Source organism: Rhinolophus hipposideros (assembly GCF_964194185.1).
Source record: "Rhinolophus hipposideros genome assembly, chromosome: 5".
Taxonomy (NCBI): domain Eukaryota; kingdom Metazoa; phylum Chordata; class Mammalia; order Chiroptera; family Rhinolophidae; genus Rhinolophus; species Rhinolophus hipposideros.
This window is the reverse complement of record NC_138051.1, coordinates 99,871,504-99,889,658: the sequence shown is the minus strand read 5'-3', so window position 1 is coordinate 99,889,658 and position 18,155 is coordinate 99,871,504. Positions and strand designations below refer to the sequence as shown.

Genomic DNA, 18,155 nt, shown 5'->3' with positions numbered 1-18,155 from the left:
CATCCGCCCTAGGGTTTCTCAGGTAGTTTTTAAATGTGCTCAGACTTTGGTTGGAAAAGTAAAATACACTGTTGTATGAGCTCAGCACACCCAGGTCTGTGTTCACCAAATGCCAACGTGGATCCAAGCGAACTTACTTTCTCAGCACATGCGTGAACAGCCCATCTGTCCATTCCCTGGTGTTGGGGTCCAGGGTTCCGTAAAGGTGGTCCTTGCTGATGGCCTTGGGGTCGATGATGTGGGCCACGCCCTCCACGCCCTCGAGTCTCTCCAGAGCCTTCAGAAGAACGCGCCAGGCCATGCTCTTCCCGCTGCCCGAGGGCCCCACCATCATCAGGCCGTGGTTAATCTGAGTGATCTGATAGAGCTGGAGAACCTGCGAAAGGACCGAAAGGAGCAGCATCACAACCATGCAAAGCATGGCCAAGGCTCCTCAGCCACATGCCACGTCAACAAGCAAGAAATGTGTGCTATGAACTCTTAACGGCAAGTACTGCAATTTTTTCATGGACAGAGTTCCAGAAAATGTAATTTCCTCCCGGTGCCTATGGTCGTTATCCTGCCGCCAGCGGGTGTGTGGGGGCTGCAGCCACCAGAACATTTCTTGTTACCTTTTCCACCCACATGCCACCAACTTCTTCTCCATCTCCGTATGTCAAGTACATTTCCTGACACACTTTCTTCAGCTCCTCTCGAAGTGCAGTCATCTCACCGCGGTGATACTGGACTCCAGGGAACACGTCTGACAGGAGACTGAAGAGCAGAGGGATGTCTTCTGCCACCAGCTTTGGCACCATCGTCTCACAGACGCTCTGTATCAGAATCTATGCGGGGAAAGGGAGACTGAGCGCCAAGGGCCAGGGAGCCCGGCTCGCAGTTACTGCCGCATCTCCACACGCTGCTAAGTGAACAGTGTGACCCAGCACTCGCCCCCACGGACTCACTCAATCTACTGTGTAAATGTTATCTCTGCTACTCACTCCAGTGAACGTGAGTCGCAGTGAGAAGGCACAGAGTCAAGGCATGACTTGGACGTCGACAAGGTGAATTTAAAGAGCATGCGTACAGACCTCTTGTTCAGGCAGGTTTTCCGCAATTTCTCCTTCATCGACTACTTCGCCTCGTTCTTCCTTCTCCCGCTTTATCTTCTGAATTCTCTCCCTCTTCACATTACCTGCACTCACCAGCACGCTCTTCAGAGCTCGAAGACCAAAGTCGTAATGACTTTGAGACGACAGCTGCTCATCACACAGCCTAGCAGAGGAAGGGTTTTCTTAAGGGTGGGCTTTAAGCCACAAGAGCATCAAATGTCAAGAAATCAGAGCATACTGCGAAAGATGTGCCATAATTAGAGAGAAACTTTCAACGGGCACATTCAACTGTGGCAGAAACTGATGCTCATGGCTGAGTCACTCACTTGAAGAACGGGACGATTTTGTTGGCGAGGACTTCGGCAGTGCGGAAGCCCTGTGAGTACAGCATGACCTGGGCGATCAGCTGCCGGTCGGGCTTGGTCATGGCCAAGCTCCGGAACAGCTTCTTCAGGTTGTCTGGAAGGTTCGACCTGCCCGCGTAGCCGGGGTTCATGGTGATGAAGATGGCCATGTCTGGGCTCACCTTGACTTGTTTGTTCAGCAGCTCACAGGTAATGGGGGCAGCGGCTGAAATCGGATGAAGGCCTTAAGACTCATGATGTTTAAACACCTATTTTAAAAATCTTTCTAAAATTACCCAGCACCCATTTCTCTGCTGGCCTCGCAGCCCGGAGCCCAGAACTGCAGGGGAGCGGCGTGGTGGCCTTTTGGTAGGCACTCACCAGGCACGGCCACCCTCACCTACACAGAAGTGTCTGATTATGTAATAGATGAAGTCAGCAGGGGCAGGAAGCCCACTACCTAGTGGTGCCGTATTGTGTCACAGGTTCAGTGCAAGACCACAAATGGAGTCAGTCCAATGACAGTTGCAGAAATGAAAAATCAATACCGTGACACAACTGACAGGCTTAGATCATGAAAATTAGCCTTTCCTAGGATCATTAAAAAACCCACAATTCCAAGTCATTCGGGGATAGTGTTTCTCCATAAGAGAACATGGAACACACAGGTATTATTTTCGTTGATACTCCTTTTGTTTTATTTAGGTTTGGCAAATTGGTAGACAAATTACTATTATTATGGAATAAAAGGAAACATTAAAAGTTAAAGAGCACATAAGTTATCCAACACCGATCCATTGATGGGGTCCTTTCCTCAGCACCCCACCTGCTTCCACCTCATCCTGTCATGACCGAGGGCTCATTCCCAGAGCTGCATGGAAGAGCACTGGCCAAACAGGTGGCTAGGAAGGCTGGCTCTTAGGGGAGGAGGTGGGGAGCACCGAGGGCCCCCATTGGCCCAGCCCTCATTTTGGGGCAGGCGCTGTGGGGGAAGAGGGGGTACACACAGGACTCTAGACTGTCCAGAGGACTGCTCTGGGGTGAGGAGGACAAAATGCCTGGGGGCCCCTTGCGTCTTCACTCAGGACTCACCACCCTGCCTGCAACAGTCAGTCCCAGGAGCTAAATGACCCGCTCGCTCACTGCTAACCAAGAGGTGGCCATAGTGCCCCGTGGGATTTCCCTCTGTCCCCCAGCAGCCGCTGGAGCAGAGGGGTCTTACCCCTGTCGAGGTTGGGGTTGGAGTGCTCGCGCAGCGCCTCCTGGATGCACTGCACTTGCTGGGACACGGCCGACAGCATCCGCTCCTCCAGCCGGTTGAACTCATCAAAGCAGCCCCACGCGCCCACCTGGCAAAGCCCCACGAAGATCCGCCCCATTGCCTGAAATGGACAGAGAGGAGCTAAAGCCATCGGCCTCAGCACTGACTTCACAGGGCTCCAGTCCTGGCTCGGGCCATCTGTCTGTCTGCCCTTGGGCAAGTCTCTACTTGGAACTGATATCTGCTCATCTCTGAAGTGGGCATAATACCAGCCCCCACCCAGGTGGCTGTGAAGGTGCAATCAGATTCACAGGTGAGGCGAGGGGCCACGCCTTCACACAGCAAGTGCTTCATAGACAACAGTGACTTAGCTATAGATGCAGCGCATCATACTTTTCTCCTGTGCCCCAAATGTAATGACAAAGCTGTTACTTTTATTCTATCACTTTTGCTGATTAAAAAAATCTTTCCCATTAACATCTGTTTATTGCCACGTGCAGGCACCCAGCATTTCTTTCACAAACTGTCCTTTGAGAAAAACTTTTGTTACACTAGAGAGGTCAGTGAGAACATGAAGCTCAAGTCAAGGCCAAAGCACTTATGTTGGACACTGCGCACACTTCCAAACAACACCCGTCCCCAGAGGATCAGGCCATGCTGCGACCAGGCCAGCAGCTTGGAGAGGGGTGCACGCTCACTGTTGCCCACCTGACCCTCTCAGGCTGTGAGATCTGGGGTGGATCCCACAAAGCTCCTCACCTGGAAATCAAAGGTTTCATCACAGTTGAAAACTAGAACAAAGCGTCCCAGCTGATGGCCAAGGGCTTTGACCGACTCGGTCTTCCCAGTCCCAGCGGGCCCTGTCACACGAAGATAAGTAACTCAGTGCCCAAGTCCAGCTCTCAGCTGGGAACACAGCTGCAGCTCTGACTACTGTAAAAGGCAATTCATTTAAAAAACCAACACAGATGTCATAAATGCAAACAAATTTCAAGTTCTTAGACTGCAGGAGGCATGTAGTTAAGAAACATAGTATTACTTTACTTAATCCCTGAGAAGTAAGTTTGCTGTCAGATGGCACCTGTCCAGGTTTGCGGACTAACTCACCGAAGGGGGACCCGCCCAGCCTGGCCTCCAGGGCCTGTGTCATGGTCAAGTAGCAACGGTCGGTGAGGGGGGTCTGCACCAGCTTGTCCTGAACGCCCAGGTACTCAAAGCCGTAGTTGAACTTGGCATTTGCCATCTGGATGGACAACTGCTGCAACACATCCGTCTGCTTCGGGTCGAAGTAAAACCGCATCTGGCTGAGCCACTCAAACGACTTGCTGTTGTCGATCTTGCTTCTGATCAAGGACCTTGTCACGTCTCTCTGGTGAACAAGCTCTGTAATCTGAAGAAAGTCCCCATGAGAGTTTACCACAAACTCGAGCACTGCAGTGCTTTCAGTGGGTTTGTGGATTATTAGATCTCAACGGAGAACCCGGGTGTTCTTTACTGCACTTTAAGTCGCAAATTCACTTTTAGAAATGCTGTTTGTGCAATGCAATTAATTAGCCTCAAGAGCTGCAGCAAACCCAAAACCACCTCACTAAGTAAAAGCTGCAACGAATGTTAAGACGTGATAGGAGAACAGCTGTCTGTCCAAACAGGCTCAGTGCATGGAGCGCAAAGCCCAGTCCAGTTGCTGCGGCTCGGGGCCGGGCAGAGCTCCCCGCCCCTTTGGGAAGGCGATGAGGAGGGAAAGGTCCTGATCACGGTTGCCCCTCCCTTCTTACCAGGATGTCGCCTAACTTCTGTATGCACCAAGATTATCTTTCGACGGGAACAGAGCCAAATACCCACCCCAGGGCCTATCCACACCGTCTACTTTTCTTTCTTAACATCAAGGAGAATACTTCTCAAGCATGATTTCACCACTGAGCTGAAGGCACAAGAGCCTACAGAGAGGAATGAGTCGGGCACGGGACTCACCAAGTGCTCCAGCTTCCGCCTTCGGAGCGTGGGCTGCTCCATGAGGACCGAGTCGGCCAGCACGTTGAGCGTGACCTCCACGTTGCTGAGCACAGACTGCAAGGGCGCCGCGTCGCCACTTCCCCCGATGCCGCTCAGAGCCGTCTCCACGTTTTCAGACCAGGCTATTTGGGCTGACAAGACCACAAGCTGGGCCTGGAAGACACGAGACCCAAAAGGGTCACTGCAGAGGTCAGTAGCACCTTCCTCGTTAGCCCTCCCCACTTCCTTCTACATTACCTGGTATTTGTCAATCCAAGTGATGTAGGTGTTTGGGTCAATTGAAGTTGCTTTACCAAAAATTTCAACTTCGGTAACAGCCTCAGCCAGAAGCTTAGCCAGCGTGACTCTCATCTCCTTTTCTACCAGCGTGAGCCACTCATTGATTTTGGGATGCTCAGTAATCGACACGGGAGTTTTAAACATAACCTGAAACAAGTAAAATTTAAGAATTAAGATATACAAAAATGGGGATCAAATATATGGTGATGGAAGGAGAACTGACTCTGGGTGGTGAACACACAATGGGATTTATAGACGATGTAATACAGAATTGTACACCTGAAATCTATGTAAATTTACTAACAGTTGTCACCCCAATAAATTTAATTAAAAAAAAAAAAAGATATACAAAAATGGGAGAGAAGTTTTCGAGGTTACAAACATAATTTAACTACCTCCTCTCCTTCACGGGATGAAATGCCCAAGACGACAGAGTTATCCTCGTTCAGAATGATGCTCGAAACTCCAGCGAACATTTTCTTAAAGTGTTTCTGTAATTTAGCTACATTCTTGCTGTTTCCAATGATTTCAAGCAAATCTTCATCACCCACAAAATAGAACCTAGAATTAAAACAGCATTCCAATTGCTAAAATGTCCTATAAACACAAATAGGGTGAACCAAGGCCAAACTTCAACTTGTGGGAAAGCAGAGTGGACGGGATGGTGGAGGACAGTTCCCAACTGGATCCGGATCACATCCAGCCCCAGCAAGACATACAGTTATTAACAAGACATCAACGAGGAAGCCAGTAAATTTCACGTCATTGACCTTACTTCATGAATTCATTTAAAAAACCTGAACCACTCAGTGTGATTTACACTAAGCGAACTGTGATTTACGCTAAGCAACTATCCCAAAAGGAAAAGATGCCACTTAGAAAATAATCAAAGCTAAATTTTTAAGAGATGCAAGCTGCCTGGGAGGGTGAATGAGATTTTAAATGAAGCTTAATAAACAAATCCAGATAGAAAACAAAGGATTATCTGTTAGAATCAGCAATCAGTGCCTGAAAAGGAAACGGTCCTCATTATGTGGATTATGTGTAACAAGACCCTCATTGTCAAAAGGAACCACCACACAGGCCCAGAAGGGAGAGAGGAGGGCTGGAAGATAGCACAACTGAAAAGGAAGGGAAGAGACGTCATTTCAGTGCAACTCAAAACAACTCTTGGGGTGGCCGGTTAGCTCAGCTGGCTAGAGCGCGGTGCTCTTAACAACAAGGTCGCCAGTTCGATCCCCGCATGGGCCATTGTGAGCTGCGCCTCCACAACTAGGTTGAAATAACTACTTGACTCGGAGCTCATGGGTCCTAGAAAAACACACTTAAATAAAATTTAAAAAACAACAACAAAAAAACAACTCTCACCTGGGGAAAGATGACCGCTCCCTTTCCAGGTATTCTCCCAGGGCTTTCTGGATCTTTCCTAGCAGATCTGCCAATCTCTCCAGAGACCTCTGCACCCCCTGAATGTTGAGAACATCCATAACAAGGGGAGACTTGGAGACTTTCTTCATCAGCGCCAAAAACTCCGTGCTGATACTAGAGATCAAATCAAAGGCGAGGTCAGCCCTGTGGGAGAAGGGGCACCCGCCCATCTCTCCGTCAGCTCCTTGGCCCCTGGCTGGCCCACCTCTGGAAGCGCTGGGTTTCCACAGGCAGCAGGTGCTTGATGTCCGCACTGCCCGTAAAGATGCCTTCCAGGTAGACCCAGCGTCTCTGCACGTCGATCCACACGTCAAACAGAGCCATGATGCGATTCAGCTTGTCTTCCCAGCTCAAAGCGTCCTCCTCGAAAACCTAGCGTGCAGACGGGAGGAAGGGTCCACCTGCTAAGCGTTCCCTCCAGAACACATAGGCCAAAGCTCACGCCAAATGCACATTAAGAGCCTGGCAAGTTACTTGGCTCACGTATTAAGTAACGGGCTCTGGTGACCGTCAGTCAGAAGGTACTACAGTGACAGTGGTGGGGACGCTCTGATCAGGGAGGGAAGGCTTCCCCCACCGGTACCTTGTAGTAGGGCGAGAGCTTCATGGCAGACACACTGTTGATGTGCTCTTTGACCTTGTTGAAGAGGTCGTCCCAGCCGCGAATCAGGCGACACTTGTTCTGATAGTTCACCAGGTCTAATTCGTAAGTATTCCACACTTCTCTTATCTGGATGAAAACCAGAGAGAGGGCGTTCACGGGCCGCTCAGGCAACACAGGTTGTGGGGACAAAAAGCAGCACCACTGGCTCCATATTTGCAGCTTAGATCAACGTCACAGCGACCTGAAAGTGGCCGTCAGTGCTGTCATTTCTTTACCTGCTTCAGGAACTCCTCCAGGGCCATCTCCCCCTGTGCTACGAGCAGCACGTCCTTGACCACAGCTTCGTTCCTCTGCAAGTCCACGTCCCAGATCTGGCCCAGGGTCAGCTCCGAGACCACCCAGTTCACGTGCAGCCTCTTCATCAGCTGTTTCCAGTGGCGGTCTTTCAGGGCTTCGGATTTCAGCTCGATCACCAGCATGTTGATCTGTGCGGAGAGGAAGCAGGTCAGGGACAGGTGCGTTTCTTTGGACACCAAGACTGCAGCGCCTCGTCACCTACCTTCAGGTAACCTTTCAGAAGCCTCTGGACAAACTCATAGGATGCGTACTGCCGTAATCGTGCGGGAAAGTTTTTCAGCTGGTTCAAGAGGCCGTCTAAATTTTGTCGAAGCTGTCAAGAGAGACACAACACAATACTGAGTTGGCCAGCATTCTTTTAAATGTTTTTTAAAAATATTTTAAAAGAAATTTTACGTTAGGCTGGATGTAATAATGTACACGCAGAACCGTATGTGAGAGTTTGTGAACTCACAACACTGTTCCTTGTTTGCAGTTTCTAAGAACAGTCTGTATCTTAACACACGAAGGCACAACAAATACCACCTTTAATGGGACATACCTTCCGGGGCTGCACTGAGACCCACGGCTGCTCCTTCATCTGATCAATCTGCTCCCAGACCTTAGAAAGTTCTGACCAAACGCCTTTGAGGTCCTGTAGCTCTTCTAAGGCCACCTGTGGTTAAGAATAGTAAGCACTTCAACTTTGGAAACAAACCATGTCCGAGTCTGGCAGGGCCCGAGAGGGCCCAGGTCACGCAGAGTCAGGCACGGAGCCACGCCCTTGTCCCCACCTCCACCCCGCCTCACAGCGGTCCACACCTGGACGCGCTCTTCACTGCCGCTGAGCAGCCCCGTGTCCGTCAGCTCCAGGGCCTCCTTGGCCTTCGCGCACTTCTCCCGGTCATCCTTCAGCCTGCCGAACTTTCCTTCGTATATGGTGAGAGCCTGAAGCGCCTCCTCCGGGCGGAGATTGCCCTGAAAGCAGTCAAAGCACAGAGCGCTGCACCTGGGTCTCAGGACAGTGCACACTGGCTGGGAAATGGAGCCGGGAGCCTGCTGGGAGTCCGTGAACATGTCCACGTACATACACATTCAACAAGAGAGACTCTTCTGATTGTGTACATTACTGAGTGTAACCCTTCCATTTGACACAAATAAAACAATACAAGAAAGGTGGAACACCTCTGAATTCAGCCATCATCTCACTAAGTGCCTTGGGAGATGGGAAGACGACAGACAGGACAGACGTTCACTCCCGATCTGCGGGGACCTGCTGTTAAGGTCTGCCAGCCACACGCTCCCTGACACGGAGTTCTTCCATCAGTTACTAAGAGGGAGAAACAAAGCCCTGCCCTCATGGAGAAGGCCGGTACTTCAGGATTAACACTATGTCCATCTCTCTTTTCCGCTTTACTAACTTTTGAGTATGACTATACGGACTAGCGATTAAAATTTTAACTATAGCACATTACTAGCAAGGTGAGGCAGTACGAGATATTCACCAAGTTTGGATGACCAGAATCTTGCCTACGGATCAATACTCAATCCCCTACTACAACCAGCATTCTGCAGAACCCACAGCACTGGCATTAGTAAAAGCAGGGACCTTCTTAAAACAAGGGCCCCTGATGGGGCGGCCCGATGGCTCAGGTGGTTAGAGAGCGAGCTCTGAACAACAGGGTTGCTGGTTCAGTTCACACATGGGCCAGTGAGCTGCGCCCTCCACAACTAGATTGATGGACAAGTTGGAGCTGATGGGCCCTGAAGAAACACACTGTTCCCCAATTAAAAAAAAAAATAGGGGGAAATATGCATGAAACTGAAAACAAAACAACAAAAAACAAGGGCCCCTGGAAACCGAATTAAACCCAGAGAATGGCCTATGGACCCAGCAACAGACAGGGCAGTGCAGGACAAGCCCTAACCAGTAGATGGGGGGAGGCCAAATCTGCCACCAGGCCTGGTGGAAGACCCACATCCCTAAACTACAAAACCAGGTCAACACTCACGAAAATTTAACATCCTTCTCCCTTTCTTGTCTATGTTTACATTCGTCTAAATAAAGATTTGAACTGCACCCCAGTAACCAGGTATCGATCTCCAGTATCCAGGTCCGCCCCCGTAACCAGGTATGCTGTTACCTGCTTGCCCAAATCTCGCACTTGCTGTCCCCTCTACCCGTCCACCTCCACAGCTCCACTTAAACGTCACCGTCCCTGACACAGCAGTAAGTACACCACTAACACCCCTTCCACCGGCCCTCACCCTTCCCCCATGGCACGTATCACCATGACGTAAAATACAAGTTTTCCTCGTCCACGTTTTATTATCTGTCTCTCCCACTGGAGCGTAACTCCATGAAGTGGGGCTCCTGTCCTCTTTGTTCACCGCTGTAGTTCCACTGCCTAGAACAGCAGGAGCTTGGTAAATACTGGACTGAATCCAGAGAACCGGATGTGGCAGGTTCTGGGCACAAGTTTCCTAACAGTAATGACAGAGAACCTGTGCCCCGACAGTGCAGCAGCAGTGGGGCCCAGCCTGCGTCTACGAGAGTACTTCCCATTTTTGCATATGCCTCAGTAAGAGGACGACTTCAGAACAGAAAACATTTACTCTGCAGACCATCTACTGTCTTAGGGACTCTCATGAGGGTTCTGGGTAAACAGACGTCTAAGTTGGCATTCCCGTTTTCAAATGCACGCTCTGTAAGTTTTTTTAAATTATAAAGTCTTCGTTATTCGAAAGCTAAGCCACGGCATGGTGGCTGAGACTCACTGTGACGGGCTTGGTTTTCTCCCAGTCGGTCAGCAGGTCGGTGGTGCGGCTTTCCACGGCCCGGTCCTCCTGCACAATCTTCAGCTGCAGGTTCGCCACCTGCTGCTGAATGGCAGAGTCCTTCCGCCGCATGATGTCGTTGAAGGCCCCCCACTCCCCCTCGATATTGTCAATGTAGAGCCAGGAGGGCGGGAACTGGAACCTTTGCTTTTCCAGCAAGCGCTGACCATTGCGGTAGAGCTTTGAGAGTTAAAAGATAAACACTTCTGTTCTTCTGTAACAACAGGAATTGCTCTGTGTCCCATGCAATACTGGCTACCGAATAGAGAATATCAATACGCCTCCCTTGTCCAGAAACCTCCCGTCCCGAGCACTGTGGTCAGAGGCAGTGTGCTGAGAGCCGGCCGGCGAGGCCTCACTGCTCTAGCTGCATCCAGAAGGCTCTGGAGAGGAGCTATGCACACCACATCTGTACTTCGCCCCCCACTGCAAACAGCAAAAAGGAAATCCAAGTCTGATAACTTCAAGATCCATAACTAAACTGAAAGAGCTTAAAAGATAAAAGCAGTGGTCCTCAGACCCTGGTGTGCGTAGGGAGAACCTGCAGCGCTGATAGAACATGCAGCCCAGGATGTCAGCCCCTGCCCCTGAACGAGCATGTCGATCAGGTGGTTACAAGAGGTGACCTGTGAGCAGTGCCTACAGGGGGGACAGCGAGAATTGTCACTGTTCCTAGAGCTCACCTCAACCTGTTTCTCAAACTGCTTGATCTTCCGTTTCAAAGACTGCACATAGGTGATGAAGGTGACGGCGTCCGAGGTGCTGGCCGTGTCCACCGAGTGCTGCTCCAGCTCCTGGCGAGACTGTCCAGAGAGAGCACGGAAGGAGGTTCAGCTTGGAGCCGAGGTTTGTCAGCAGCCTCGTTATGCTGCTGAAACCCTGCCTCGCCTCACCTTGGAGATCTGGGAATGGAATTCGGTCATGTTCGAGCCGAGCATCTGCCCAAATTTGCTGAGAACCTCCTTATGCCAAGAGTCATACTTCAAGTTCACCTTCGATTGCACCTGCAAGTGAGTGAGCACATGGCAACAGAGGGTCACTTTTTTCTTGCAGGCTGTTTCCACTTCAACTTCCCGAGCTCGACACCTCTCCTAAGACCGCAGAGCTCACCTTGCCATAATCTATGACGACTGGCCCAAACTCTTTCTTGGTTTCCGCGTTGTCGAAAGTCCCTCTGGCCTTCCTTATCTGAACCAAGAGAGCTTGCCATTTGTTGAGATCTTCCCCGAGTCTGTTATAGATGTTTTCGGCTTGCATGTCCCATAGGCACTGATACTGAAGCCAAACCTGCAGAGAAGAAAACAGTCAAACAGCAGAGTTTAACTTTCATTTCTATAGAACATTTAGATAGTCATAGTCTGTTTAAAAAGTTCACGTTCATTGATCATTAGAAAAATTCTCACTTGAAATTCTGAGAATTATCGTATCAGAAAAAGAATGCAATTTACAATTTTCCAAAATGATCGTTAATAGCCCAGATTTGTCCTACGGTTCACTTTGCTTTCAAGTAGCAATTATCCAGTGACACCTATTACATACAGTCAAGACCTTTTAGTTCCATATCCATTGTGTCTCACATACGCTACCCGGCATACTGAGTGAAACGGGGGCCTCTCACCTTGACGTACTGCTCAACTTCAGTTACAATGCCCATCACTGCAGAATAGGACTCCTCCAGGGCCACGGGGCCGTCAGGCATCCGTGTCAGAGCATTCCGATAGAACTTCTCTTCTTCAGTCAATTCGTAATGCACGCCCACCTAACCAAGCAAAGCCAGAGATGAACGTGAGTGGTGTGCACACAGGTGGTAATCTAAGTCACCACCCACTTATTAAAATGAACTGAAAGAACAGTCCCCAATAAAAATGGCGCGCAAGGGATAACACCCTCTTACCCCATCACAAGTAACCAGAGGCCTACTTAGATAAACTCATCAAATCAACCACAAGCTAGAAGATGTGGCTTCCCCCTCGGCACATGCTCACGCCCAGCCTAAGGAGCAGAGCATGGCGCCCAGAGCAGACCTGGGAGGCCTGATCCTCTCATCTGAGAGGTGATGTCTGAGAATGTGCAATACCATGGCCAAAGACTTACGCCAACCCGGAAGACGGAACCCACGACAATCATTTGCTTCAACAATCTGACTGCCTGTTATGTGCCAGGCACTGTTGTAGGAACAATAAACAGACAAAAATCTCTGTTCACACTGACTTATGACTTATGTTTTATGGGAGGAGAGAGACAATTAAGAGAAATGCACAATATACAGAAAAAGTACCATGGAGAAAAAGCAGCAAAGAGGGGGGCAGGGAGTAGAGGGTTGGGGGGGGCCATATTTTAAATGGGGAAGTCAGGGAAGGCCTCACTGAGGTGACATGTGAGCAGAGACCAGGACGAGGGAGGGAGTCTATGAGTATTTGCCACCAGGGATTCTGAGAGGAGATCACTCAGTGCAAAGCCCAAGGACAAGAGTCTGCCTGGCACGTGTGAGGATGAGAAGAGTCCAGGGTGGCCGGAGCCAGCGAGGGAGAAGCAAGAGCTGAAGTCAGAGATGCAAGAAGCAGGCTACGACGTGGGGCCCAGCTAGCCAGTAATGGCCTCTGAAGAGCGCTGCCAGGATCAACATGCAACTTAAGACTTACTCTGGCTTCTGTGTTGAAAATAGATTTTTGGGGGCTAAGCAGACACAGAGAGACCAATCAAGAAGAAATTCTAATAATCCAAGTGAGGGATGATGGTACCTTAGCAGTGAATGTGGTAAGAAGTAAATTGCAGTGAATTTTGAAAGTAGAGACAATGGAAGTCAAGGATGACACCACGATTTTTGGCCCAAGTGGGTTCAAAGGATGGGAAAGGAAAGACCGGGAAGGAACAAACTTGAGGGAGGCGGATTGGAGAGACACCTTCACTTTGACACGTCTCTCAGATGGTCATGTGGAGATGCCAAGGAGGCAACTGCGGACAGGTATGGAGTTCAGGGTCAACGCAGGCTGGAGATGTGAACAGAAGTTGTTGGCACACAGCTGGCATTGAAAGTCGACAGACTGGATGAGACACAGTGCTCGGGGGTGGAGGGCACTGAATATTTAGAGGTGGGGAGGAGGGAGAGCCAGAGAAGAAGCAGTAAAGGCGACCGGCCAGTGGGGTGGGAGAAAACCAGGGAAGCTGAGCAAAAACAGTGTATCGAGGAGCGGTGAGCGCACACCCTGTGGGATCTGTAGCTAACCGTTCTCCAGGACTAAGGAGCCACACACCAGCAGGGGGGAGCCCCGGGGACACTGAGCAGACAGTGCTGGCGGAGCAGTGGGCACTCGCCTGAGGGGCAGGGGCTGGAGCAGCTGTCTGCTACCAAGAGGAGCAGAGAAATCACATGGCTGCAGAGGGACAGGGTCAAGTTTATTCGCTGACATGAAGAGTCAGAAGACAGGGAAGAACTGAGAGACAGAATGAGGGAGATGGGGTGAGTGCACAAGCAGAGGGGCTGGCTTTAGTTCGTTACATCTGGAGATGAACGAGAACAATGCAGAGAAACTCAGCAGTGAGTTCAGGGCAGGACAGATATGACCAGAAACGTCCTGAGGCTGGCACCGACTCCTCAAGGGGCAGGAACCACTCACAGCTCTGTTCCGGTTAGCCGGACACTCCAAGTTCTGGGCCACGCACTGCCGAGACTGCAAGCCACGGCCAGATGGTACCTCAGAAAACTCTGAAAGGAGCTGAGATTATGCTCCAAGCAAAGAGATGTGCTTCCTACCAGGATCGCTATTCTTTAGAAGAACCTGTTAAAGCAGAGGCTGTGGAATCCTTTATTTAAATACCACTGGTCCTGTTTAAAAGTAGTGTTCCCTAGACGCCCAGAACGGTCTTGAGTTTTCTTTTGCTCTAGAAGTAAGTACACTAATAGAATATATTATATATGGAATCTGCTTTTAAAAAATACAGTGGGGGGGCATGGAGGGGAATACAAATAAAACAAAATTGGCCACAGGTTGATAAAAAAAATAGTAGGGTGATGTGAACTCCTATGATGCCCTCTATTTTTGTGTATGTGTGCAATTTTCCATAATTAAAAGCATGTGTGTGGGCGGGGGGGAAGAAGCAGGAATTAAAATTCCCAAAGAAACTCATGGAGGGGATTGCTAAGGGACACTGAGACCAGAGCTGCAAATACAACTATTTGGGGAAGTAACGTCAGGTCACACAGCTTCTTCTAGCTTTCCTGGGATGCTGAGCCTGGAGTCTGGGTGTGAAACGACACAGCCAGAGCTGCACTTAAATGGCCGGCAGAGGTGCGGTCACGGAGCCTGGGGGCAAGGGGGGCAGCAGGCTCACCTGGTACCTCTGACTCTGGATCCTGGGGAGAGACAGCACAATCATCTTCCAGGCAAACATCTCCTGATACAGCTTGTACCTGCATTCTTCAATTGGCGGATTCAAATAGATGACCTGATTGGTTATTCTGAGCTCATGAACGACATTCTGCAAAGAAGGTTGCACGTCTTAGTTAGCAATCTATTTCAACAAAACGGGTTGGATGCATAACACTTTTTAAACTATGAAACGACTTCAGTGTGAAGCATAAGGTCTGTCACCTCTATGTACACTTTCATGGTTGTGCTCTGTGGCCCGCCCCGAGGGATGAGAAGTCAGAGGGCAGGCACTACTTAGGTCTCTCTCTCGTGGTCCCTGTGCCTGGGTGCTCAATAAGGCACCATCTGATCTGATGTGCATGATTCTGACACAATGACCTCGAGCCCCGAGAGCCCCGTGCCACTGATGCAGTGACAGGAGGCGGCACTGGCTGTCACACACGTGCTGCATAAGGCAGGGGTGAGTCCAGTGAGCTCTGTGCCACCTGCCAGTGCTTTATGCCAATCAGGGATTCCCACCCAGCCTCCACAGATCATACCACTCAGATACTCACCCCCTTGCTTTCCCGCATCTCAGTATTTTACAAAGAATAGTCTGGGGATAAATATCTAATATTCAAAGTGAAAATATTTTTCAAGCATTAAGAGAAAATGAGAATGTAAAGTCTGAGTCAGGAAAAAAAGCCAAACGTTTCTCCCAGATCAAAGTCTGCTGGCAGTTCTCTGAGACCTGTCTATTGATAAATGGAACACAAACACTGTGAACTACACACCACACTGCGGGGCTTACTGACTTACTGCACTGTGGACATATTTAAAACCACCGCCCACATCAGGAGACAGGGCCTCCTTGCAGTTTGAATAGAATTTTCTAGAAAGCTTGCTAGGCTCTGACCGACAACTTCTTCACACGAATGGGAAACTGGTGGCTGGGAAACGACTGCTGTCCAATGTGGTGACCACCGTGATATTACTGCATTCTTTCACAAGACTCTGATTTAGATTTTCACGTAAACAGTGACATTTTGGTGTCAATTTGAAATTCTACTTGAGGCAGATTATGTTCAGTTCTCAAAATGATTTCTTGCACATACACTTGGGAAGCAGAGATTTTTCTTCCAGGTAAATATATTTTTCATTTTTAAAAACTTGCTTTTGAAATAATTTTAGACTTATACATAGGAGTTACAAAGAAAGCACAAAAAGTTGCCATATACCCGTCATCACCTGCCTCTAATGTGAACACGTCATAGTGGTACAATTGTCAAAACAAGCAACTAGCACTGATACTAAAATACAGGCTTTCGTCAGATTTCCCAGGATCTAATCCAGAATACCGCATCACAGCTGCCACAACTCCTTAATCCTTTCCAATCGGTGAAGGTCCTCACTTTTTCCTTGTCTTTCTCATGACCTTGACACTTGGGAGGAGTACTGGACAAGGGTTTTGTAGCATGAACCTCAATCTGGATTTGTCTGATGTTTCGCTCCTGACTAGAACGAGGTGCAAAGATCTAGGGAGAAAGCCCACAGAGGTGTAGGGCCCTCCTCCTTACTCCCCACAGCGTGGGTGCTGCTGACCTGGTCACCTGGGAAAGGTGGTGTCTGTCAGGTTTCTCCACTGTGAAGTGGCCTTTTCATGGGTACCTTTTAGGGGGAGAAGTTTACTGACTTGCAAGTGAGCCGCTGTGGGGAGACTCACTTTGATCCTGGGCTCCCCTCCGGGCTTGTGACTGACTTGTGGAGCGTCTGTGTCCATGTCAACTTCAGCTTTATCTTCGGCATGTCCCAGAAGCACCTGGGTCCAAGCTCTCAGGCCAGCTTGCAGGCGAACGCCCAATATTCTTTCAATCTGCAGAGAAAGTTACGTTGAAAAATAGAGATTCCTCCACAAGTTAGCTCACAGAGCACATAAAATAGAGGTTTCAGGGCAAAGATAAAATTACTAACTACACCCCCCCGCCCTGCTATTCTCAGTCTCACTTCCGTCGTTTTCTCCGGGCCTCAGACTCCTGCTCTCTGTTAGCTGACTGTCTCCACCTGTGGGCTGTCACCAAGCCTCCCAAGTGGAGACACAGTCAGATATAGTTAAGGTCTCGATATCTGTTTAATATGATAAAAAGTTTACAAAATAAAAGTGTTTTCCTGGCAGCCTCAGAAATAAAACTAGAAAACTGTAATTCAGAGATTAAATCATTTTCTTTTTTTGTTTTTGACTGAGGTATAATTGACATTACATTACATTAGTTTCAGGTGTACAACACAATGATTCAACATTTGTATATAATGCAAAATGATCACATCTGTTACCACACATAGTAACCACTTTCTCTCTGAACAAGTAAACAACAAAATCTTCTCTCTGATCTAGAATGAGACAAGCAAATTTCCTACAAACAGAACATGTGTATTACAGTCTTTGTGAAGAGTCTGCCTTGGGCCACACAACCATCCTGGAAATGCTGTAAGGGCAGCTATGAGAACAACAGGGGAAGTTCAGTGGATTCAAGAGTGGGGTTTGTTAACTTTCACTGTTAGTGTCCATTATGTGGACACATTGCAACTTAGCCATTTTAAAAGGGAAAGGAAGAGAAAACCTGTGAATCACAAACGGCTTGGAACTGACCAGTTACCACCTGTCCACTGGGTCACCTCAGCCCTAAGATATCCTTCCTGAGACTCGTCAGGGGTGTACTCTCTTACATCCACCAACAAGCAAGCCATGAGGCGCGGTTATGTATGCGTGTGTCTGTCACACACACACACACACACACACACACACACTCTTCCCCCCTCCCCACACACGTCTAAGAGGTTTTTGTCATCGAGTATTTCTTTTTTAATTGGGTGGTGGAGAGGAGCAGGGTTATCAGAGGATGCCTGGAGGGGGGCCAGGAAGGACAACCTAAATTATGAGAAGGGCAGGGAGGCCCAAGCAGGAGGCTGTCACATACCCAGGAATACAGAGAACGCTCTCTCCTCCCTCATAGCTCCCTGCCTGCCTCCAACCTGGAACAGACGTGAGTACTGCTAGTACGACAGCTGAGCTCTATCGTTACTAGTTAAATGAGATTTCTGAGGAGAAACTAAACCATCATTGATAACTGCTTTTCAGGGACAAACTAATAAGCTCAAGAAGGAGGTCCCAGCCTTACGCTGACAGGAGGACAGTGCAAGGCAGCGTTGGTGACAAGCCCCGACTGACCTCCATGTCTAGCTTGTTGACCCAGATGGGCAAGTTGGAATAGGAGTGCAGGTTCAGGTCGTCCACGGCTTTCTGGACTCTGTTCAGGATCTCCGAAAAAGTCTTATGATCGTACATGCACGTTTCCAAGGAACGGACTTCCAGGTCAATTTTTTCTTCGATAATCAGCAGGTCATCCACCTAAAGGAAGGTACATTTAATATTTAAAACACCTTGTCACTCTACCCCTTTATTCTTATGTACATTCTTCTCAATTAACTAACAAATGCTCTAAGTAGAGAAGCCTTCCATAAACAGCTAATCCCATTTGTTGGGCTGAGAGGGAAGGGAAACGTACGAAAACTGCCAGCTTCTCCCCCTCACTCCCTCCTGCTCCTGGGAAAGGC

At 49.1% G+C, this 18,155-nt stretch overlaps 1 protein-coding gene across 1 annotated transcript in view; it reads right to left on the bottom strand.

Annotated features, from left to right (window-relative positions):
- Positions 1–18,155, bottom strand: part of DYNC1H1 (dynein cytoplasmic 1 heavy chain 1) — a 62,756-nt gene that overhangs the window by 26,738 nt on the left and 17,863 nt on the right. The window contains exons 9-33 of the mRNA XM_081047816.1: positions 17,770–17,949; positions 16,267–16,416; positions 14,527–14,673; positions 11,813–11,953; positions 11,305–11,481; positions 11,088–11,198; positions 10,878–10,997; positions 10,135–10,374; positions 8,179–8,334; positions 7,919–8,032; positions 7,580–7,690; positions 7,296–7,505; positions 7,000–7,146; positions 6,622–6,788; positions 6,357–6,530; positions 5,384–5,549; positions 4,947–5,135; positions 4,668–4,862; positions 3,804–4,086; positions 3,456–3,556; positions 2,658–2,817; positions 1,418–1,661; positions 1,071–1,254; positions 612–824; positions 138–376 (exon numbers count right to left, since the gene is read on the bottom strand). Of these exons, the coding sequence (XP_080903942.1) occupies positions 138–376; positions 612–824; positions 1,071–1,254; positions 1,418–1,661; positions 2,658–2,817; positions 3,456–3,556; positions 3,804–4,086; positions 4,668–4,862; positions 4,947–5,135; positions 5,384–5,549; positions 6,357–6,530; positions 6,622–6,788; positions 7,000–7,146; positions 7,296–7,505; positions 7,580–7,690; positions 7,919–8,032; positions 8,179–8,334; positions 10,135–10,374; positions 10,878–10,997; positions 11,088–11,198; positions 11,305–11,481; positions 11,813–11,953; positions 14,527–14,673; positions 16,267–16,416; positions 17,770–17,949 (4,319 nt within the window). The remainder of the gene's footprint in view (positions 1–137; positions 377–611; positions 825–1,070; positions 1,255–1,417; positions 1,662–2,657; positions 2,818–3,455; positions 3,557–3,803; positions 4,087–4,667; positions 4,863–4,946; positions 5,136–5,383; positions 5,550–6,356; positions 6,531–6,621; positions 6,789–6,999; positions 7,147–7,295; positions 7,506–7,579; positions 7,691–7,918; positions 8,033–8,178; positions 8,335–10,134; positions 10,375–10,877; positions 10,998–11,087; positions 11,199–11,304; positions 11,482–11,812; positions 11,954–14,526; positions 14,674–16,266; positions 16,417–17,769; positions 17,950–18,155) is intronic.